This window comes from Sorex araneus, chromosome 8, assembly GCF_027595985.1.
Source record: "Sorex araneus isolate mSorAra2 chromosome 8, mSorAra2.pri, whole genome shotgun sequence".
Lineage (NCBI taxonomy): Eukaryota > Metazoa > Chordata > Mammalia > Eulipotyphla > Soricidae > Sorex > Sorex araneus.
In genome coordinates, this window is record NC_073309.1 from 51,036,846 (window position 1) to 51,061,770 (window position 24,925).

Sequence of the window (24,925 nt, forward strand, 5' to 3'; positions counted from 1 at the left end):
CAGCAAAGAACCTTCTCCTCTGGGACAGACCCATCGTACAGTGGGGAGGGCATTGCCTTCTGCACAGACAACCTGAGTTTGATCCCTGGCTCCCAAGATGGTCTCCCAAGCACATCCAGGAGAAATTTCTGAGTTCAGAGCCAGGAGTAACCCCTAGGCATTGCTAGATGTAGCCCCAAAACAAAACAAAACAAAAAAGAAACTTCTCCCTTCCCAACCATACCCCAGGAGGCTAAAATACTTAAGACTTAAACTCTTTGTCCTCTCCCTCTGCCACGAATATAAGCATAACTAACAGTATTTCCACACCCTGTCCTTGTTGTAATTTTTGGTCAGTGAACACCATTTTTTTCCGAATGCATCTCCGTCTTCAGTACATGACCTGTAGATTAATCGTCGGTACCAGAATGGAAATGCACATTGGGCCATATCTGTAGAGAACAGAGAAGCAGTTAGTATCTAGAGCCTCTCTCTGTCTCTCTTTCTATCTCCCTTCTCTCTCTTTGAGGGAGTCTGCACTCAGCAGTTCTCAGGCCTTACTCCTGGTTCTGTGCTCAGGGATCACTCCTGCTGGTGCTTGGAGGGCCCTATAGGATGCTGAGGATCAAACCTGGGTCAGCTAAGTGCAAAGCAAACAGCCTCCCTGCTAAACTATTACTCCTGCCCTGAGAAGCTGCCCCTCCTTGGACACATATGCAAGCCTGGGCACATAGATGAATTCACATGCACTTGTATGTGCACACATGTAAGTATGCACAATTCGGTGTGTCCAAGTTCATTTGCACACACACACATCTGCTTGGCACTACTGGTTCCCCTTTAATCCCCCCATCCTAAAGGATGGTGCTGATGGTTCTGTTCCAAAGTTTCATTTCAAGTTAACACCTCAGAGCATGTCTTGTAGGTGGGCAATTGCATGCAGGCAGAGGAGTGTAAGGGCCTGATTATTCTCACAGAGTTGCCTGGAACCCCCTTTCTGGAACCCATCAGGCAGTTCCCCGAATCGCACAGGCTCAGCATCTTGGAGACACTCACCATCCTCAGAACAATATTTCCAGTAGCCTTGGTAAGTTGAGTTCAGTGAGCACCACTTGTGTTTTCTCCTCAGGCGAATGCAGTCGTGGAAATAGGAGTTATTGTACTTGAACGGGAACACGCATTTACCCTCTGAGAAAAGCAAAAGCTTGGGTCCTTCTCTGGGAGAGAGGGGGCAGGGGATGGACACATAATCCCTCTTCTGCTGGCAGCACCACTGATACGTCAACCCCAGGACAGCTGTGCTGGCCCCATTGCCCAGAGTGTCCTCTGGATCGGCTCTTGCCCCACTCTCCCCGAATTCAGTTCCTGAAATGAAGCTTCAATTTGGAAACTAAATATGTGCACTAGAGGCTGGAGACATAGGACTGCAGAGAATGTGCTTGTCTTGCACCCGCAGCAGACCTGATTTGCTCCTCAGCACCACAGAGGTTTCCCCAAGTCCCTGCATGAGTGATCCCTGAGTATAGAGCCATGATTAAGCCCTGAGCACCATTGGTGTGGTGGCTCCAAAGCAACAGGAAGAAAAAAACACCTAACTAACTAAATGTGGCCATCAGTCTCTAATGTACAATGTTCCCCGAGCATTTTCTACAGCCCCATTCACCCACCCACCCACACAGGCACACACACACACACACACACACACTATATGCAGTATGACTTTGTATCTCTCCACACTTTTCTTCAGACACCATAATGATCCTATCTGGAGATTCTCAGGAGACCATGTGGGGCCTGGGATCAAAATCTGTGCCACACACAATGCCAGACATGTGATCTGCTACTTGAGCCCTATTTTATGCTTTGGATTCCTAGGTAGGCTTGACTTTGTCTATACTTTCCATCAATTTTCTTGAAGTTTTTAAAGGTATAAGACATAATAGTAAGACAAGAACTGTGTTGAAAGTAGGTAAAGGGATATACCAAATAACCTTTCAGTATCTGTACTGAAAACCACAATGCTCAAAAGGAAAGAGAGAGAGAGAGAGATAGAGAGACAGAGAGACAGAGTGAAAGAGACAGAGAGACAGAAAAAGAGAAAGAGAGGAAGGCTGGGGGGGGAGGTGAGGGGAGGGGAAACTTGGGTCATTTGTGCTGGGAAATGTACACTGGAGAGAGGGATGGGGATTGGAACACTGTATGGTTGATACCAAATTACAAACAGCTTTGTAAAGATCTCACAGTGATTCAATAATAAATCTTTTATTTTTAAAGGCATGGTAGTAAAAATGTGCAGGATGCAGATGCAGCAAGCATCTTTCTAGAATGAGACTATTTCTCTTTGCATCAAATTTGTGGTTTGGTTCAATTGCTTTGGATCATGCCAGGGGTTTTTATTGGCTCCCAACACTAATTTTATTGCTAATATTGATCACTATTATTTGATTCATTGTGTGTGACCAGGTGATCAATTTCGGGGTCTCAGCAGTGCCAATGAAGACATGTGTAGATCATTGGTCATTACAACCCCAACACTGCTCCTGTTTCCCAGGTGAATGGTTAACCCTTGTTTTTTCTGTAGATTACCAGGATAAATGGCTAACCCTGTGTTCTCTGTAAGATACCGGATGTATGGTTTTAAGCTATGTTCTCTGTAGATTACCCTAAATTTCATCAGTGTCTACAGCAAAACAATTCAGTGCATGGGAACTCTCAATTGATACAAAACCTCAGGCACTTCAATACAGACCAAAAAGAGAGGATGTAGGGGCATGGTGGGAAGAATCAGGCTGCAGGGAAGTTATGTGGGAGTAGAAGTGGAAGATCTCGAACATATGTGCTGAGATGATAGTCTGCATCAAAACCATGACTGTCAATTAATGTTGAAGTGGGCAGGAATAGGAGGGAAGGATCTTGGACTGGAGTGGACATGGTGGGGGACCATCATGGACACTTCGGTTGCAGGGTGGCCACTGTCCTTGCGCATTAATACCAGAAACTTGAACACTGTTATAACCCTGTCAAGTAAATCTAGTTAAAAATCATTTAAAAAATGAAAAATGTGCACTGTATTATAGAAAAGGGAAACAAAATAAATGAAAGAGTAGAAATATTTTTTGTGTGCTCCTGAATTTTGATGGAAGGGCTGACAAAAAAAGAAAAAATTCACATCTCCCTCTCCCCACCCTCCACAAACAAAACTAACCCTTGCTAATTCCTTCCCCACTTTTATAAAATAAAAGAAAATAGAATTTAATAGTGAAAGCATTCTGATCAGCTTACCATGGACTTCCTGGTTTATCCCAGGATCTGAAAAATAAAATTGAAAGTATTTATTTCTCTCACTGCTCTTTCTTTCGGCCAAGGTCTCTTAATGATTTGTTGCTCAGAAATTTATGTTCTGAATCTTCTCACTGATGCCAAGTTTTGTCTTCTCAGTGATTGAATTCCAAATGCATCACCGTTCCTGACTTTCAATGTTTGTGTGCTCTCACTCGTACAAAGAAAAATTGTTGATTGTTGTACATCACAGTCAGTCAACATAACTGCCATCAAAATTTGTTATCTTGACTAGTAGTTTGGGGTTTTCGAAGAAGATGGCCTTAAAATTATCGTGTCTATTATTTCTGTGTGCACAGGCAACTTGCAGTCCCAGAAACGCTAATTTTTGCAAGTCTCAGCTAGAATCTCTGTGTTTTCCAGCCATGGTGTTTGGGATTTTTTAAAGTAGGTTCATTCGTTGGAATAAGCACTGTCCCAGAGGAATCCAGGATGGTGGTGAAACCAACTGGGCTGGGATCATCCTGGAAGCAGGGGCTGGAGTGGTCATGAGGGTTAAAGTTAGGGTTAGGGCTGGAGTTGGGGTTGGGGTTAGGATTAGGATTAAGATTAGGGTTGAGTAACAGAGTACCAGGAGGGTGCTTGCCTTGTATACGGCCAACCTGGGTTCGATCTCCGCATCCCATTTTGTCCCCCAAGTACCACCAAGTACAGTAATTCCTGAGTGCAGAGCCAGGAGTAACTCCTGAGCACCACAGGGTGTTGTAAATGAAAACAAAACAAAAAATGATTAGGGTTCGAGTTGGGATGAGGATTAAGGTAGAATTAGGGTCAGAGTTGGAAGTGGCAGAGTCCTTTCTCCAAATTTAAACAGCTGTTCTCTGAAGGGAAAAACAGATGAGTCTCAGTGGCATATTTTCACATTAACTTCACGACCTTGATCTGACTCTTTCAAAAGTTCAGTTAATTTTAGGGCTGGAGTGATAGTACAGTGGGTAAAAGACTTACCTTGCACATGGCCAACCCAAGTTCGATCTCTGGCATCCCATATGACATTCCCTGTGTACTGCCAGGAGTGACCCCTGAGTTCAGAGGCAGGAGTAAGCCCTGAGCATCTGAGTGTGGCCCCAAAACAGAACAACAACAAAAAGTTTAGCTAGATATACCTTATATCTATTGTGGAATAAGGAGGATCAGGTCAAATCTAATTAGTATGATATGTGTGATATCCAAAATGGGTCAATCAGCAGATTTTTAAGTCTTTTTGTATTTTGGTTTTGGTTTTGGGGCCACACCCAGAGGTACCCTGAGCCCTGCTAGGTGTGGACCCTAACTTTCCCTTCACAAAAAAGGGGGGAAACATAATGATTATTTTTTCACCAGCAAATTTAATGTAGTAAGCAATGACCTCATATTTTGCTGCAAAATGTAAACAAATAATTAATTAAAATACATTTTAAAAATAAACTGATTTTGATCAACTCACCTAGGACATGTAAAAGACAAATTTCAACAAATATTCATTTCACTTAATTATTTTCTTAAAACAATTTATTAATTTTATTTTAGGAGGGAGAACAGAATTTGAAATTGACACATAAAAATTCATTATATGTAGATATATTACAGAATGAGGGATCAGACCCAATATCACCAGTCCTTTCAAATATGTTTATTTATTTATTTTTGTTTTTGCTTTTGGGGCCATCCCTGGTGGTGCTCAGTGCTAACTCCTGGCTATGCGCTCAGGTATCACTCTTGATAGGGCTTGGGGGAATCATATGGGGTGCAGGGGATCCAACCTGGGTCAGCTGTGTGTATGTCCACTGTCCTGTCACTCCAGCCCCTACAATGCTTGATTTAGAGAATACTGACTTGGAATATAAATTCCATATGTAACAAGCATTAAAATTCAACAGAAGCTGTCTTCGTGGCCAATCCATATACTGTGCATATTTTATAAAACTTGCAAAATTCCTTGAAAGAGCAACAGCTTTGATCCTCTATCTGCTGTGGGTTCACTGCATAACTGTTCTCTCATTGGTTCCTGTTGAGTTATCCAATAGTTGTGTGTCAGCAGACACTCTGTCTGCCTTAGGGACTTGAAATAAAAACTTTTACTTTGATTCTATTGGTGATAAATATCTATGTGGTGGGCACACGATGCTTATTCCTGATGGGGTGCAGGTGATCGAACCTGGGTTGGTCTCATGCAAGGCAAGCACTCTACCCACTTTTCTATTGTTTTGACCCCACTGATATCCATGGTGGTCCAATGCCTGAGGCAGGTGAGAACCCCAGCTGATCACTCAATGATCCAGATACCTCCTCATCTGAGAATGGATCATATGGTGGGCATCCTTCAAGGGGGGAACCAACCCATGTACTCATCAAGGACAAAAGCAGAGATGCCATGTGATATTCAATGTGTGGTATACACACATTGGAATCCTCGGCAGCCTAATGACTACATTACCAATTACCATGGAAAACTATTGCACCGAAAGTGCAGGCACAGTGAAATTTGGCCTCATTACCTCCCTCTCTAATTATTAAAGGCCACTTCACTTCTTTAAAGGGGCAGCATAGGGTCTGGAGTGATAGTACAGCAGATAGGGCACATGGCTGATTTGGGTTCAATTCCCAGAATCCCATAGGGTCCCCTGAGTACCACCAGTAATTCCTGAGTGCAAAGCTGGGAGTGAGCCCTGTGCATCACTGGGTGGGACACAAAATAAAGGGGGCCAGGAGCAGCATAAACTTTTCCAAACACTAGTTTCAATTTTAAAGCCTCAGCAGGCAAATAATATCTCTGCTCAGCAACCTCTATCCCCAGAATTCTTCCACTCACAGTTTCATAGCTTGTATCTGTTCAGTAGAAATATCTGAAAAACATGCTCCTTAGCAACAGAAATCACTTCTGGTGGTGCTCAGGGGACTATATTGGATGCCAGGGATTGAACCTGTGTTGGCTGCATACAAGGCAGGTGCCCTCCCCACCATACTATTGCTCTGGGCATTTTCATGCCTCCACCAACTGTTATTTGACTCCTTACCTCTTCTAGCCTGTAAAGATACATTGTGAAGCAAGAAGATAAAAAGCACCAGAAGTGCTGCATGAAATGTCATTCTCCTTCTGCTGCTCCTGCTCCTCCTCCTCCGTCTGGGACAAACAGTAAACCAGCAAAAACCCTTCAGGGGTTTTGTAGCCAGGACAGGTCTGCCCTTCTCTCTCCTACCTCTTGCCTCCTCCTTTCACTTCCTCCTCCTCCTGGCCCCTCCTCTCTTCTCTGCTTTCTATTTGTCATGCCACTTCTACTCTCCTCCTAATCCCCATCTTTCCTCCTCATCCTCCTCTTCTTCCTCCTTCTATTTAACCTGTCTTCCTTTCCTCCCTGGCCTTCTTTTCCTTTTTCTTCCTTACTACTTTCCTCTCTCTTCCCCAAGACAGAGACCACCAACCTCTGATGAGAAACACAGAAAAGGAAATAACTGAGATAATAGCTGGCATCAGACACAGTCCAATAAGAGCAAAATCCTTAAAAGGAATAGAGAATTCTGGGGATTGGCACTTCAAAGGCACAGAAGCATTTGGAGATGAATGTGCTTTTGAATTACCAAACCTGGAGAGGCCTTTAGAAACTGGAGGAGCAGGTTTATCTATCTGAAAGCAGATCTCTTGTCTGTACTGTATGCACCTTAAACTTGGGACACCTGTTCTTTGGCTTCTCCCCTGCCCCCCCCCCTGTGATTTACCTAATAGATTGCAGGTGCTCTTACAGGTTTGCAGAACCAGCAACATATGCAACTTATGCATGTCACAACCCTGTAAAGTAAAATTAAGTGTGCCTTTTGTGAAACACCCCATTATTTTGTGCTTGGGATCAAACCCGGGGCTTTCATATGCTAGGTCTGTGCTATAGATACCCCATTAGCTATAGATACCACCTGAGTTTTGAATTTCTGTTATTTCTGCTTGCCCAAGGAGGATGAATGGGCTGAAAATGAGCACATCTCATATCAATCCTAATATTGTTGTACACATGGCAGGATTTATAGCTCAGGGAAAATTTTTTGAATGACATATGTTCTTGAATGTTGTGTTTAAAATCTGCTTAGGTCAATCTAAAAAATCTCCCAATACTATTAATTGTAGACCATTTACAGCAATAATTAAAATTGTTTATTGATAGCTTATATTGATAGCTTAAATTAAAATGCTTGACTTCTATAGAATCAAAGGAGTGTTTTTCTCAAAACACTTATGTAAAAATATCATGTTCTGAAATTTAATTACAATGGGGGTTACTTAAAGAGTACTCACCATTTGCTATTTCTTGGTTTTTGTTTTTGTTATACTGAAGAAAAGATAGTTTCAGTTGGTTAGTATCAACAATGGCAAAATTGTCATGAGGCTTTTAATATAAGGTCCACTGTTGGAAGACATCTAAATTAGGATTTTCCAAAGGTCTGTAGAGTAAGTGGAAAAATATGATCCCTAAAGATTCTGCTTAATTATCTAAAAATGGACTTGCAAATAACAGTAGGGATGTAGGCATAAATAATTAAAATCTTTGTTACTCTGACTTGTTTATAACAGCCCGTGATAGCAATGTTTTTCTTTAGCTGTATATTATTCTAGAAATAAGACAGCTAAAGCTAATTTGCAAAATGTTCTTTTTAAAATTTTGTTTGATGTGTTGTGATTCACGATACTATTAATGATACTGTTTCATCTGAAAACAGTGTAGCACCTCTCTCTCTGCCAGTGTCCACTTCCCTCCACAGTTGTCCCAGTGTCCCTGTGTCCTGTTCTTTTGAATCACTGTGAGACACACAGTTACAAAGTTGTTCATGATTAGATTTCAGTCATATAATGTCCTAACACCCTTCCCTTCACCAGTGTACATTTTCTGCCATCAATGTCCCCAGTTTACCTCCTGCCAACCCTTTACCCTCACCCTGCCTCTATGGCAGACACTTTTCTTCTATCCTCCCTTATCCCCATATTTTACTCCCCTTTTCTGCTGTTATGCTGAGTGTCCTACTGATAATTTGAATGATTATATCAATTTCATACTTCACTTTCATATTCTTCCATGTAATTTTAATATAAATAAATCCCTCAATTCTACACATCTTTCTGAAAGTTCTTAATAGTAGATTTTTTTCATGTATCGTAAAACTTCCACAATCATATTGGTTCATCCATATTTTGCTTTTGCGTCAGTAAATTAGACCTGGAGTCTCACTGAAATCTCCAGGCTTTCCTGGGGTTCGGATGGGCTACCTCTGCTCATTTCCCTGTTTCCAGAAGTCTCAACAGTCACATACACACCCCAAAACTTCCACCCAATTGAAAAAATACTCCAGTATTACCATTCCAATAAAAATACTGAGTGCCCTGAATGAACACCATGACCTCTTAATACTTGTATTGCAAACCATAATGCATAAAAGGAAAAGGAGAGAGAGAGAGAAGGAAAATGCCTCCCATCGAGGGAGGTTGGGGATAGGGAGTGGAGGGTTAGGGACTGATGGTTGGGAAACGAGGAACATTAGTGGTGGGAAATATACACTGGTGGAGGAATGGGTGCTGGATCATTGTATGACTGAAACCCAATTATTAACAGCTTTGTAATGATATATCTCACCGATATCCGATTAAAAAAATTTTTAAAAGTAATGTGGAGTTCATGCCCAATTCAATCAGCTTAGCAATGGCTGAAAACCACATTAAAATATATTTTTTTAATTTTATATTATTGAATCACCATGTGGAAAATTACAATGCTTTCAGGCTTAAGTCTTAGTCATAAAATGCTGAAACAACCATCCCTTCACCAGTGCCCATATCCCACCACCTAAGACAAAAAAAAAAAAAGAAAAAACCACAGTACACCTCCCATCCCGCCCACCCCCTCACCCCCCCGCCTTGTAACTGATAAATTTCACTTTACTTTCTATTTACTTTGGTTACATTCAATATTTCAACACAAACCTCACCATTATTATTAGGAGCACCCCACTAGAGTCAGACCTGTTGTGAAGAGAAATGAGGTGTCGGCCACGCGGTTTTGTATTTCTGTACTTTAACAACTAAGTCCAGGGAGATTTCTTCCGGATCATTGCAAGATGGTAAACCCGATCTGTGGTTGTCATAATATGGCGGTTCCCACGCCCTTCATCCCCGGAAAGGGACAGGCGAGAGAGAGAAATACCTTTCCCCTCCTAGGCGGGCATGGGGTCGTGGCTTAGTTCTCTGGCTGGAGACAATCTGCAAGGAGCAGTCCATGTTGAAGTTGGTTCAGCTGGGTCTGGATTCACGCTCGTGCAGCTGTGGAGGAGCCACACACGCGTGCGGCCCCCGGGGTCACATCTCGGCAGCGGTGGCATTAAAATATTTTTAAAAATTAAAATAAACTTATCTTCACTGATGTTGTTATACCTCAAAATGTATGTGTATAGGAGCAGAACTGTTTGTGTATAGGTGAAGGTAGTCTTGCATGTAGCTGACCTTGGTTCAATCCTAGGCAGTCCATATGATCCCCATAGCCCTCCAGGAATGATTCCTGAGTGCAGAGCCAGGAGAAAGCCCTGTGAACCTCTGGGTGTGGCCCCAAAAATGTATGTGTGTGACCAAACTTCAGGTGTCATTGACGTGAGATGATTCCTTGGTTTGCTCTAAACTGACATTTCTCTGAACGGCCACACCACACGCATGTTTTCCTCTCTTGTTGAAACAGGCTGGTCAGCATTCACTGTGCTCATCTCCCACTTGGATTCCTTGCCTTTTCCTTGAGATCTTCAGGAATCCCATCATCATTTTTTAAGTTCTAGCAGGACTAAGTCAGGGTTCATCAGTACCACAAATGCTGAGTTAGTTCCCTAAAATCCTCTTACTCCCAGGTCAGGAAGATGGGACAATAGTAGGAAATTATTTTAAAATAAGGGAAAACTGATGCTGTGTTTAAGAGAGCAACTTTCCTTTCTCCCCGGGCTCCTAGTAGAAAATTCTAGGGCTTTTAATCTTTCTTGGTTAAACTGCAACCTGTCCACTTCCCTATGGCTGATTTCCAGGAACACTTCCTGCTCTGTTCATTAACATTCTTATCAACGGCCCCAACCCCAGCAAGACAACTAACACACACATGATTGAGTTTTACGGCCCAGTGTTTATGCATGAATTCAACCCAGAGTTGCCTCCCATCCAAACTGCCCCTGATCAAAGCCACTTACCAAAAACTTTCCTTAGGGGACCTGCAGTGTCACCTTGCAAAATGATCAGGGCCGAAACAACCAAGAGAACCTTGGGCACAGAAAGGTTAAAAAGTTAGAGAAGGGAGTTGATGCTGTGACCAGGCTTCCCCTCTGCTCTAGCTGCTGGTTCCCGGGGCTCTCATCCATGTTCTGGCTCAAAAAATCACCTTCAGTTCTCCAGCAATTGATGATGGATGGTTCCTTAGAGCTTTTGATCTATCTCAAAGGGAAAGACTTTCTCTGCCCAGGCTCCTGGTCCCACTGTAAATGGCCTCACCGATGTCACTTTTTCAACTGCCCTTCATAATGACTTTGCCAGAAAACAAGACAGCTCAGTTAGGCTTATCCTGAATATTTGCATAAATACACATTTGCCAGAACCGTGTTTCCCACAAAAATGGTTATCTCCAGTTTAGTGCGCCTTGCTCTTCACTTTGGTCTAACCATTGCAGAAAATTTGATGGGGGCACAAGAATCCATCCTGCCAGTCTCACAATTCACCAAATTTCAGAATATATACATGCTTGTTCCCTATTAAGATACTGTCCTTTTCATGGAGAGTATCATGCTAAGTGAAATGAGTCAGAAAGAGAGAGACAGAATAGAAGGACTGCACTCATTTATGGAGTGTAGAATAACAGAACATGAGACTAACACCCAAGAACAGTAGATACAAGGGCCAGGAAGATGCTCCATAGTTGGAAGCCTGCCTCATGAGCGGTGGGAAGAGGGCAGCTGGAATAGGAATAGAGAAGGGATCACTAAGAAAATGATGGTTGGAGGAATCGGTCGGGATGGGAGATGTGTGCTGAAAGTAAATAAAGGACCGAACATGATAACCTCTCAGTATCTGTATTGTAAACCATTATGTCCAAATGTAGAGAGAGAGTATGGGGAATATTGGTGCCATGGAGGCAGTGGGAGGGTGGGAAAGGGGGGTATACTGTGGATATTGGTGGTGGGGAATGTGCACTGGTGGAAGGATGGGTATTTGATCATTGTGTGATTGTAACTCAAACATGAAAGATTGTAACTGTATCTCACAGTGATTCAATAAATAATTAAAAAATACTGTTCTTTGATCATAGACATTTTGATATTTCATAACAAAATGAGTGACTCTGCATTGATTTGTGAATCTGGGCATGAAGTTTTATGATTATTCTGATATTGTAGCTGCCAGGTAGGTCTCTGAATCTAAGCAGACAGACCTACCAGTGAGGAGTGTGTGTGTGTGTGTGTGTGTGTATGTGTGTGTTGTGTGTGTGTGCGTGCATGTGTTGAGTAAATTTCACATTACCCTGCTATTCTCTGCCAATGGTATGAAATACCCTTTTCATTTTATTTTTTCTTTTGGGGTCCACACCTGGCAGTGCCTCAGGGCCTCTTCCTTCCTCTATGATCAGGAATGACCCCTGGTGGTGCTGAGGGGATCCATGGTGCTGTAGATTTGAATGTGCCCCCTCCAGATGAGTGGATAACGAAGATGAGGACTGTAAAGAGAGTAGGGAGTCTTAGTCATCTGGGGAAAGAGATGAAGTGAAATTTTTTCATATGATGATGGAGTAATGGAAAAATTAAATACCCAGTAATTTGACTCATAGATGGCAAAACAAGAAATGCAAGCCAAACTAAACCTCACCACCACTCCAGTCTTTATGCTGAATACTTTGGGGCTCCCTTGAGAAGGGGCAGGCCAAGTCCCCTCTTTGTTGAAGCCCCAGAATCTGCTCCACATTCCAGAGCTGCAGCCATGCATGTGCCCAAACCCACTGCTTTACGGCTCATCTGCAGAGACACCAAGTGAAAATTCCAGGTACATCATTTTTCGGGTTGAAAACTCTGAGTTTTTTCTCAGAGATGGGGCAGGCAGTCTCTCCTTCACCTCTGTTCTACTGTCTAAGCCCCAGCAGCAGCACCCACATTCCACAGTCACTTCCATACAAACAAGGCCCAACTTCACAGTTCGGAGGAGATGCAAGCCAAGCCAAGCAGTTGAAACTCATTGGCCCAGTTCTCTATAATAGAGACATCTTCTGCCCCATAAGCATATGCGAGTTTTACTTTTCACTTGTGAGGTGTGAATCATAGACAATTTTAAGAGAAGAAAAAAATCCCATTTAAATTGAGATGCTAAGAATGAATGTGATCATCAAGCATCAAACAGCCCAGTAAATCCTCAATTGGCTCAGTGATACCGTTGTGAAATTATAACAGCGATCACCAATTGACTTTTGTTAATCTAAATTTAATAGTTCCTTTTGACTTTGAGTTGTAACAAATCATAGGAAGTAGATTTGTTTGTACCTCCTAAGTGGCTGGTTAGGGTGGTGTATGGGAAATTGGAAACTTTGGTGGAGGGAAGTTCACACTAGAGATGGGACTAGTGTTGGAACATTTATTGCCTGAAACAACTGCATTATGAACAGCTTGACAAATGTATATTTTTAAATTTTTTAATTTTATTAAAAATTAAAAAATTTTTAATTTTGAAATTAAAAATTAAAAAATTTTGAAATTAAAATGACTAAGACTCCCTACCTGCTGTGCTATCACTCCAGCCCCCCAACACCACTATTTCAAAGTTTCCCATCACCACTCAAGCCTGCCTGCTACAGGCAGATGGTCTTCCTCATTCTGTCCTTAGTCAAAACATCTGACAAGATTTCAGAGATTTCAGATTCCGTCTTATAGGCTTCCAAAGAGGAACTGGATGGACCCAGGGAAAGCTGTGAGCTATCCTGCCATCAAAATGGGCCAGGCCAAGCGTGATAATACTGAACTATAGCTATAAGTTAATGGCACAGTCATGGACAAATTCTTTCATGATCCAAAGAGTAACAACTGGATTAGGACCTTGCTAGGGTTAGGAAAGACTAATCTGGCCTGAGCACTGTAGTCTGGGATCTATAATGAGATGTCCCCAGGAGAGCCACCCTACAAGCTTAATGTATCTCTTACTGTGTCCATACATAATGACTAATATTATTAAAAATCAGAATTAAGATGAATGTTTAAATGGTTGTTGGACTAAGGAAATACCCCTAGATGATATTTCGCCTTGGGGTGGATCTCCTAGCTGCAGGAGATCTTTGTCTTATCTTAGAAGAGTGGAAGGAAGAACTTTCATATGTTGATTGTGCTATCTCACCTGGGTGTACTTCCTACCCCCAATGCTTGGAGGTTGGGCCCTAGACCAAGGCAGTGAGATGGAGCATCAGAGACACTTGCATTGGGGATAGGAGGAATATGGGAGTGGGTGAGACTGGAGGAGGCAGAGGGAAACAAGACTGGAGTAAACGGCAACTGATCACCAACCAGCCTGGCGGCCCTGTTCCCTCCTTCATGTGTCTGTTTGTGGCTGTGGCAGGCCGGGTTGGGGAAGCAGCTCACAGCCACTGAATACACATGGTGGCTAAGAGAGTCCATGCCACGGCCGCCGCACTCACTTATTTATTTTGTGGACATAAGGTATCCTTATAGGGACAGCATTGAATCTATACAATGCTTGGGGAATATTGCCATTTTGACGATGTCAATCCTTCAAACCCATGGGCAGGGAATATGTCTCTGTTTCCTCATATCCTCTTTTAATGACCAGGGATATGCACATCAAAACAATAATGATAGGGGAGAGACTCTCCAAACAATAATAGTGAGTTTTGTTGAAATATTGTATGCAATCAAAGTGAAAGTAAAGTGAAATTTATTAGTTACACAGGCGGGGGGGGCTTAGAGGTGGGGGGGCTAGGGGCGTGGGGGGTTAGGGGTGTGAGGGGGTGGGGTGGAGCTATACTGGGATTCTTGGTAGTGGAATATGAGCACTGGTGAAGGGATGGGTATTCGAGCATTGTATAACTGAGATTTAAACCTGAAAACTTTGTAATTTTCCACATGGTGACTCAATAAAAAATTAAAAAAAAAATAAAAAAAAAGAAAAAAGAAAAGTTGCTACTGGCATATCGAAGATAGATGACAATTATGCTCCTAAACATCTTACAATGCACAGGATATTAAGTGTCCCCACTCCCAACAACCCCACCAAAAATCCCACAAAGAATTATCCAAACTCGTTTCAGTAGTGCCGAGGTTAAAAATATCAGACATGAGGTTGTTTCTTAGAATGGGGTTGACATTCAAATGCTTCAATATTTTACTCCATTTTACAACAGATACTTCTCTGAAAATCAACAAAGCAAAATGCATGCTTAAAAGACAACAAAATAAAAACCTTAATGTTGATAGAAAAAAAAACCAATAATGAGATATCACCTTACACCACAGAGACTGGCACACATCAAAAAGAATTAAGAACCACCAGTTCTGGCATGGATGTGGGGAGAAAGGCACACACATTCATTGTTGGTGGGAATGCCGCCTGGTCCAGCCTTTTTGGAAAATAATATGGGCATTCCTCAAAAAAAAAAAATCCAAGAAATTGAACTTCCATGTGACCCAGCAATACCACTTCTGGGAATATACCCCTGCAGTGTAAAAACACACAACAGAAATGAAATGGGCACTTGTGTATTCATTGCAGCACAGTTCACAGCAGTCAGAATCTAGAAACAACCCGAATGCCCAAGAACAGACAACTAGTTAAAGAAACTATGGTACATCTACACAATGGAATACTATACAGCTGTTAGGAAAAAAATGAAATCATGAAATTTGCTTATAAATGGATGTATATACATAGGTGAGGAAAAGGGTGAAAGTAGCTTAATGGGGTTGAGTAAGAGAGAGAAGCTCTGCTGTTTCATACGCGAACCCCAAGACCTAGAGTGATACTTTGCATTGCTAGGGTAGGTGATCCATTTAATCCCCTCATGGTCATTCATTCCCTGTTGGGCTCTGACATCTGGTAACCACAACCTGTTCTTGGAGAGTTGGGTTGTTTCATTACTCTGAATGTTGGACTGAATGCTGAGAACAAGTGAGCATCTGTCTTTCCTAATGAAAGTTTTTTGTTTGTTTGCTTGGGCACACCCAGCAGTGCTCAGGACTTACCCCTGGCTCTGTGCTCAAGTGTTACTCCTGGAAGACTCAGAGAACCAGATGGGGATGCCAGAATGGAACCCATGTTCTCTGCGTTGAAGGCAGCACTCTCCCAGCTGTACCATCGCTGTGGCTGTGGATGTGTTGTGGAGGGAGAGTCTGGTAAGCTCTGCTCTTCCTTTTGGAGGACTCTTCCATATTGTATCCATGGATACTGAACCAGAACATATTCCCTCCAGAGGAGTACAGGCCCATTCTCACTGCCACCCACCAGCACTGCATGTGGAGCTCAAGTCATGCCCTCCGATGGCCATCAATTCCTCTTTCTCCTGATTGGTGTTTCCTTGGTAAGAAGTGAAAAGGAACACTTTTCTGTTAGCCCAAACACCATCTAGGAGCGGGGCTATGTTCTCCCTTCACAGCAATGAGGGCCACAGAGAGGCAGCTCAGATCTGCCAACGTGGAGGTCATGGCCTGCGTGCAGGTGACCCAGCTTGCTTCCAGTCTGACCCTAGACCCCCCATGTGGATCCCCCATGCTCCTCCCCCAGTTCTCCTCCTTTGCCACACCAAGAAGAACACAGGGTGTTGTGGAATCCAGTTCTGGAGAGAATAACTTGATCCCCGTACCTTGAAGGGCCCTGAGGGGTTCTGAGGCAAAGGTTCTCCTCCATGCCCCACCAAAGGCCTTGCAGTCTATGATCAATGTTTGTCAGCTTGTTAATCACTTATCAATCCTTTACAAGGTTTATGGGAATTTGATTATTGCACTGTAGACTTTAAACCGGCACCCTATCTCTCCACAAGCTAAAAAACTCTTGTGCAAGGAAAGGACATGTGAGAAAATTCAAATAGCACACATACAGGCAAACACACACCTCAGAAATATCCAGAACAACAATTGGCCTGAGCACGTTGAACTCTCCCCAGGACCAGCTGATAGCCATTATATTTATAATATAATAGCAGTAATAGTTGGGCTGAGGTCCACAGACTCAAGTGCTGTCCCTGCCTCTGAGCTCAGGAGTGAGCCCTGGTACGGGGCACCATATGTGGTGACAAGGTCAGGCCAAGGTCATCTGAATGCAAGGCAAGTGCCTTAGCCCCTGGACAATCTCTCTGAACTGTCCCATTATTTAAAGCTCCACAGATGACTTCATGGACAGCAATTCTTAACCCCTCACGGCTGCTGACTTCTTGTAAATGAGGACTTTGACAGAAAGGACATGAGTGAGACAGAGCCATCTCTGACATCACAGGGACAAAGCACCTGCAGCAGATTTCTTTTCTCTCAAATAGCATCAAGCTTCTCCAGAATGTCCCCTGCCCCAAACACTTGGTGCATCTGTCATTTGTAGTCATCACCATCCATCCATTCATTTGCTGTCCCAGGTCACAGTGAACTCTCATGCCCCAGGCAGTGTCTGAGTCACCTCCCATAATGTGTGGGATCCCCTGGTGTAGCCATGACCAATAGTCATCCCTCTGGCTGATATTCAAATCAATCAGGATTATTATAGAGAAATTGTGAAGGGTTGAGGGGCACGTAGTTTTGGTTGAACATTAACATAAACATGAACAGATGTAAGCGTTTCCTTCAGGGGAAATCCATCAAGGAGATCTGCCCAAGGGCAGCATGACATTTAGGGGCATATTGCTTTCTCCTTTCCTTTACTGGTAATCCATTTAAGCAGTCATATTAAATTTACTTCTTGATGATATTGTTAGTCTTTTGTATGAACACAGTAAGAGATATGGACTATTATCTGTATCCTAGATTAAGCTTAGTATCCCTAGACTCATGGTAAAGGGTGGCTTTTACTGAAGACATCTCTCTATATTTCTCCTTCTACAGTTCACAGGTCAGATTAGTTTTTTTATGATCCCAATAGGGTTTTTTACATTTACTTCTTGGGTCATGATAGGGTTTATTCCATTATCGCGGTCTTAACTTATTATACTTCATATGGCCCTTAGGCTGTCCTATTTTGAAGACAGGGTAGTTTATGGCTTTCTCCAGGTCCACTCAATTCCCTTGGAAGGACCCACCTTTTGGAGTATAAGGAACTAAGGTCAATATACGCGCAAATGAGGCTTATGTTAAGTAAATATGATGGGTGCCCTGAAATAAATATTATTTGGAGTCAATAACTCCCATATTACAAAACATAGCATGAACAGTTTTACTTGGTTTATATAAAAGAACATTGCTCTAAAATAAAACTATGAAAAGGACATAAAGGAAAGAGAAAAGCAAATATTTCACCTATATATGAAAAATCCAGAGTCATGCAGGAGCAATAGTACAGCGGGTAGGGTGTTTGCCTTGCACACAGCCCAACCGAGTTCAATCCTGGGCATCCCATATGGTCCCCAAAGAACCGCCAGGGGTAATTCTTGAGTACAGAGTCAGGAGTAATCCCTGAGAATCACTGGGTGTGACCCAAAAAGAAAAACAGTATCCAGAATCATGAAGGGAACCTAGTGACACTGGTGCTGGCAAATGTACACTGATGGAGGGTTGTAATACTATATGACTGAAATCCAATCATGAACAGTTTTTTAAAATAAATAAATAAATAAATACATAATCCATAGCCATCAGAGTCTTGAATTTACAAGTTACCATGTCTGATTAAAGAGATATTTGTGACTACCAGATAGTGGGAGTAGAACACAAAGGAGAGGTTAAAGATAAACATGGGGGTGGAATTGCATGTGCCTCCAGGAACACTGTAGTGGGTGTAACTCAAATAACGTAAGCTCTCTTCGAGAGGAGAAAAGACAACCCGATGTTATTCCTAAAATGCTTTAAACTATAATCCAATAGACAGGATACCCCTCCATCCCAGACACCCCCACTATGGGACAAAGAGGATCCGGCAGAAACTTATTTGCCCATCTATGGAATGTTGAAGCGTCCCCCCCCCCACCCTCAGATCTTTGTCAAATCCACAAAAGATCCAGTGAGTGGCCCCAATTAGGAATCAATTTCTTCCTCTTCAGTGTGAAAAGTGAAATTGTTCATCAGTTCTGGGATCAGATATAAGCTTAGCAAGACATTTAATGAAGAACAAAATCAAGATTATTCAAAAGTCAATTGATCAGAGAGGGAGCATGAGCTGTAGTACAATGTGTAGGGTGCTTGCCTTCATACAGACGACCTGGCATTTAATCCCTGGCATCTCATATGATCCCCAGAGCACTGACAGGAGTGATTCCTGAGTGCACATCCAGGAGTAACCCTAAGCATTGCCAGATGTGGCTAACAATCAAACCGTCCACTCCCCTCAGAGGCTCAGGGATCCTTTCCTTTCCTTTTGTGTTCCCAAGGACATTCAGAGCTAGGAGAAGAGGTCAGGCCTCATGTGATATTGGATGCATATCCCGGGCACCTGCTGAGCAGGGTAGGAGCAAGTAATCACAGGTGGGCAACATTGGGACAGAGCACACAGAGCCAGCTGGGCAGAGGCTTCCCAGGGGCAGGTGCAGAGTCTGATCAGGGTTTCCTGACCACATCCCTAAGCCCTTCCCTACACAAACCTGCCCAAACACCTGGATTCTCACTTGGAACTGAATCAGCTTCTTCCAGAAGAGACCGAGACAGGATTGGAGGAGTGCCTGTGACTCAAGGGGAATGTCACAACCACCAGTTCAACATTCATCCCCAGCAAGATGTGAGTGTGGGAAGGTTCTTGCCTTACCCAACTCTCCCTGTCCTCTCACCCTTTTATTAGTCCCATTGCTGTGTGATAGCACTGTGGTGCCAGAAATCACCATGACTTTAGTACTATACTTGAAAGGCTCTTGCTGATGCTGTATTGTCCAATGACCAAGTGATATAGCTACTCCAGCAACAATGTTTTTGAATTAGATAAAAACCTGTAACTGCCCAGTTGCCTTTTAGTTTGTCCATGGAAGGCCTTGGGCAGGGTTTTCCAAATTCACTGGGTTTATCCGTGCAAATGAGCATCAAGGCAAGGTCACAACAGGTGGGCGCTTGCCTTGCATATGGGCAACCCAAATTTGATCCTCAGCATCCCATGGTCCCCTAAGCCCTACCTGAAATGATCTCTGAGCATTGTTAGGGTGTCCTCCACTACCACCTCACCAAAAACATAAAGATGGATATTAAAGCTAGACCATGATACAAAGGTATCTTCAGAATCATATATGATTTTTAAATTTAATTTTTCTTACATTTGAATCATATGACTTCATTACAAGCCTAAACATCTCCTGGGATATGGAAAGAATTTCAAGGTCCACGGCTGTCAAACCCAACCATAGCAAGTTTAGAAAAACTTTGGACAGTGTTTTTCAAATTCTGTGTTAAAGTCTCAGTATACTGAGATCTACCCAGCAAGGTTCCCATAAGAAATTCCTTTTAGGGACTCTCTTTCATTGTTGTTGGGGATGCTGACTGGTCCAGCCTTTTTGGAAAACAATATGGACATTCCTTCAAAAAATAGAAATTGAGCTTCCATATGACCAAGAAATATAACTCCTAGGAATATATCCCGGAGATTCAAAAAACAATAGAAATGACATCTGCACTTGCATATTTATTGTAGCACTGTTCACAATAGCCAGAATCTGGAAATAAACCCGAGTGTCCAAGAGCAGATGATTGGTTAAAGAAACTCTGATGCATCCACACAATAGAATACTATGCAGCTGTTAGAAGAGATGAAATCATAAATTTTGCATATAAGTAGATGGACATAGAGAATATCATGCTAAATGAAATGAGTTAGGAAGAGAATAACAGACATAGAACGACTGCACTCATTTTTGGAATACATTTTTGGAATATAAAGTAGCACAATACGAGACTAACAACTAAGGACAGTAGAGATAAGGGCCAGGAGGATCACACAACCGTCTGGAAGCCGGTCTCATGTGCCGGGGGGAATGGCAGTTGGGATGGAGAAGGAGCCACTAAGTAAATGATTATTGGAGGGATCAGCCAGGATGGGAGATATGTGCTGAAAGTAGACCAAGTAACCGAACCAAGTAACCTTTTAGTATCTGTATTGCAAATCATAGCACGCAAAATTAGAGAGAGAGAGAGAGAGAGAGAGAGAGAGAGAGAGAGAGAGAGAGAGAGTAAGAAGGATTGTACCAACCACAACAGCTAATTAGAGAGAGAAAACAGAAGGGAATGCCTTGCCACAGTGGCAGGGTGGGGTGGGGGGGAGATGGGATTGGGGAGGGTGGGAGGGACACTGGTTTACGGGTGGTGGAGAATGGGCACTGGTGAAGGGATGGGTTCCCAAACTTTGTATGAGGGAAGTATAAGCACAAAAGTGTATAAATCTGTAACTGTACCCTCACGGTGATTCTCTAATTAAAAATAAATAAATTAAAAAAAAAAAAGAAGGATTGTACCTGCCATGGAGGCAGGGATTGATATGGGGTAGGGGTGGCGAGAGGAACACTGGGAACAATAGTGGTGAAAATGTGCATTGGTGGAGGGATGGGTGCTCGAGCATTGTATGACTGAATTGTAATCATGAAAGTTTGTAACTATCTCAAGGTGATCCCCAATTTTTTTTAAAGAATCCCTTTTACCCTATTCTTCCCCTTTTACCTGAACCTACCCCCACCAAGGTGACCATAAATATTGCCAATACTACTTTTTAATCTACCTAAAGGTTTATTTTCATTTTGTTCTCATTGAGCATTTTGGAAAAGTGGAAGGGGGCTATTTGGGTCACACATGGTATTGCTCAGGGCATAATACTGGCCCAAGGTTCAGTTATTATTCCTGGTTAGACCTAGCGATGCATATTGGGAGCTGGGGATTAAAGTTGGTGAATAACCTGCATGCCTTCTTCTCAGTTTTTGATGCTCCTCTCAGCATCAACTAGCCTCTCCTGCTAATTCTTGGGGATAGACCAGATGTCCCAGGAAGGAGCAGAAGAATTATGCATCTTGGGGGTTGGACACTGTGACATTGACCTCTCTTATGTTTTCATAGAATATTTCCTAGAGCAGACTTGGTGTTCAGAAGGGACAGTGGTGCCTCACCTTACAGCCTCTTGGGAATGGTTGAGCAGGGAGAAAATTGGGGGTGTTGAATTGATGATATAGGTTTAAGAAATCAACTTGTGCTTGCGGAGTACTTTCATTACATGGGTTATACAAAGGGCTGGTTTTGTTCTGGGTCACTGATTTTTCAGGCAGGGGGCAGTTCATGGATTTGTTCCCTGAATGAAGAAGAAGCTGGAGAACCAGGAAGCCAAAGGCAACTGCATTGTCAAAGGTTGGCCCTCTACATGTCTTATAGGTTGACTTCCTTAAAGTGGCAATGTGTTCAGGGCAGGAGAGAAGGAAAATAGTATTTTCTCAGGTTTTGAGCAATATAAATTATTTTATTTTATTTTTAATAAATTTGTTTATGATGATTTGTTACATTCAATATTTCAACACCAATCGTATCACATTGCACCTACTGAAAATTATTTCCAATTTTCTCAATCACCCCTCAAGCTTGTCACTATAGTAGGACCTGAAGAATTTATTTTATATTGCTTGTTATACATAATTCACAAGATATGATTAAAAAAATTTCGTTAGAAGAAAGTGTACCTTATGTGTTTATATCTTGTTAATTGAGATTGGTTGCCTTCTACTTCACATGCCATCAAATGTGGTGTGCTACTCCTACTTATCATTATGTAAATATTGAGATGATATAGAGTGCTCTCCAGGAATTCAAAATGTTTGAATGGGATAATACAGCAGGATTTATGTTTTGATTGGATTGTGAAATCAGGTACCCTGGAACACTCAGCCTGGCGCAGGGTTTGGATGAATCTCTGCAACTTGTTTATCTTTTGAGAATTATATGAGTCTCTGTGTCATGTGAGTTAATGAGCTTATTTGGCTCCAGAGGAACTTCATAGGCGTGACTGCCAGGATTCAGAACAGGGAGATGGGGGAAGGTACCTCTTCCCTGACTCTATGGGAGCCTGGAGATTTCAGTAACAAAACCCACAAACTGAGTTTTTCAACATATTTATTTCTGGAGGAAATAAACATCCAGAGCCTGTGAAGTCAGGCCGTGAGGTTGGTGCGATTGGAGTGAAGGTTTTTGTCTGTCAGTGCTCTGTATGGGCGGGTGTTGGAATTACCTGTCCCCTTCTGGGGTATCCTGGATGTCTCAGGGTGCCATAAGCTGTCCCAGATATGATGGAACACTAGTTGATCACATGCAATGCCAAGTGATCTAACCTATGTATTCCTACAACAGTCCCCTTATATTTTAATGTTTTATACCTATCTATTAAAATTTTTATTTTTTTCTTTTGAGGGAGATATTGGGGCCACAACTGGTGGGGGCAAGGAATACTCCTGACTCTGTGCTCAAAATGACTTGGGTCTGGTCCAGGGACCATATCTTGTGCCTGGGATCCACTAGGGTCTTCCACATGCAGGGCAAGTACTATCTCTCTGGACTTAGTAATAAAGCACTTTTACTTTTTGTGGTATTTGGGATGGTCACAGATCAAAACCAGCACTTCACACATGCAAGAGATGTGCTCTGTAAATGATTAACAGTCCCACACTAATAATACAATTTGATTAAATATTTCCTGAGAAGTACAATATTGAATTTTGCCAACTGATTCTTGTAGCATGAGACATGAGGACAGAGAATCCCAGGAGTACAGCCTGAATGGGCAGTTTGTAGTGGATTTGGGTATATCCCGTAGTCTTTGTGCATCTTCCGCCTACCCACTTTCTGTGATGTTGTATATGACTTTAATTTCTAAATAATTGATTTGATTTCACTTTCAGAAGACATATGTAAATGCTCATTTGGAAAATAAAAGTATTCCTAAACTGAGAGAATAAAATTATGCTCTTCACTCTCGTGGCCCTTTTTCTCTCAACCTGAACACACAAGAGGCAAAGACAAGGCAAGCTGGGATTCAAAGTTTAAGGCAGACAATGGAGAAAATTCTGCATGACAGTTTTGTCAAAGTCAGTTTTCAGGAGGGCACAGAAAGGTAAAAAGTGAAAGAAGGAAGTGGATGATTTGACCAGACTTCCTTGCTGCTCCAACAGAGTGGGGTTCTAGGATGGATGAACGCTGTTTCATGTTCTGTCTCAAATGTCGCCTTCATTTCTCCATCAATTGATGCTTGATAGTTTCTTAGAGCAAGAGTTTTTGATCTAATTCAAAAGAGGAAGACTAATTTTAGGCTCTTGAGCCCATTGTGAGTGACTTCACAGAGGTCACTTTGTCAACTACCTTTTATACCAACTTTCCCAGAGTAAAAGCCTACAGTTAGGATTATCCTACATATGTGCATAAAGAGAAAATTCCAAGAACCATGTTTCCCATATAAATAATTATCTCCAGTCCAATGTGCCTTGCTCTTCACTTTGATCAAACCATTACAGATTACATTTTGATGGGAGCACATAAGTCTATCCTGCCGGTCTCACACTCACCAAATTTCAAAATGTAGATATGCTTGTTCCCCATTACAATACAATCTTCTGCTCCTAGACATTTTGATATAGTCATGACCAAATGGGTGACTCTGTATTGATTTGTGAGTCAGGGTGTAAAATTTGGTGAGCATTGCTGATATGGTAGCAATCATAGGGGGGTTTCTGAGTCTTAGAATATCTATCAAGGAGGTGTGTGTGTGTGTGTGTGTGTTTTGTGGAGTGTAATTAAATTTGACTTTGATGTTCTCTGCAAACTGTTTGAAAATACACTTTTAATTTTACTCTTTATTCTGGGGTCCACACCTGGTAGTCCACACAGGGCTTCTTCCTTACTCTGTGATCAGGAGTGACCCCTGATAGTGCTCAGGGGATCGATAGGCGCTGCAGAGTTGAAAGTGGCAGCCATATACCTAGCAAGCACCTCCTCAGCCTTGACACTGGCAATACTGGGAAAGGTCTTACTCACGAGAACCCAATACAAATCCCTGAACTGCACACCCTTGTCTTAGTCTCATTTGGGTTAAAACAATATTAACACCAATACTTGTAATGGGATTCCGCGCCAGGCTGTTTTAACTCAGGGCGCCCCAGAGGGGGGTGGGTGTGAATCCTCCCCACCCTAAGGGAACCAGTCTGGGAAGCCGACCTCCACTACTCAACCGCTGCCACCTCCAGGCTGCTTTATAAGACACTTCCTACCCATTTTCCATAATTATCACGACATATTTGATGGAGTTCAGACAGTAGGCAACAAATCATAGAGTGTTTATATAGATATATACCTTTTGAAAAGTCCAGCAAAATACCGAGAGTATCCCACACACATGGACAGAGCCTGGAAAGCTACCCATGGTGTATTCGATATGCAAAAAACAGTAACGATTGGTCTCATTCCCTTGACCCTGAAAGAGCCTCCAATTGTTGGGAAAGACGAGTAAGAA

At 42.4% G+C, this 24,925-nt stretch overlaps 1 protein-coding gene across 1 annotated transcript; it reads right to left on the minus strand.

The window, feature by feature from the left end:
• Nucleotides 1-291: 291 nt before the first annotated feature.
• Nucleotides 292-24,057, minus strand: BSPH1 (binder of sperm protein homolog 1). The gene is made up of 3 exons (XM_004619704.2): nucleotides 23,982-24,057; nucleotides 1,036-1,344; nucleotides 292-431 (listed from the first exon to the last, which is right to left on the minus strand). The coding sequence occupies exons 1-3, from the start codon at nucleotides 24,055-24,057 to the stop codon at nucleotides 292-294; spliced, it is 525 nt and encodes a 174-aa protein (XP_004619761.2).
• Nucleotides 24,058-24,925: the final 868 nt, after the last annotated feature.

Excerpts from the sequence above, each read along its gene's own strand:
- BSPH1 (XM_004619704.2), bottom strand. The coding sequence starts at position 24,057 with ATGACTATATCAAAATGTCTAGGAGCAGAAGATTGTATTGTAATGGGG. Across the intron at positions 1,345-23,981 it reads TATCTACATTTTGAAATTTG|GAACTGAATTCGGGGAGAGT; the intron begins GTGAGTGTGAGA and ends GCTTCATTTCAG. Across the intron at positions 432-1,035 it reads GAAATATTGTTCTGAGGATG|ATATGGCCCAATGTGCATTT; the intron begins GTGAGTGTCTCC and ends TGTTCTCTACAG.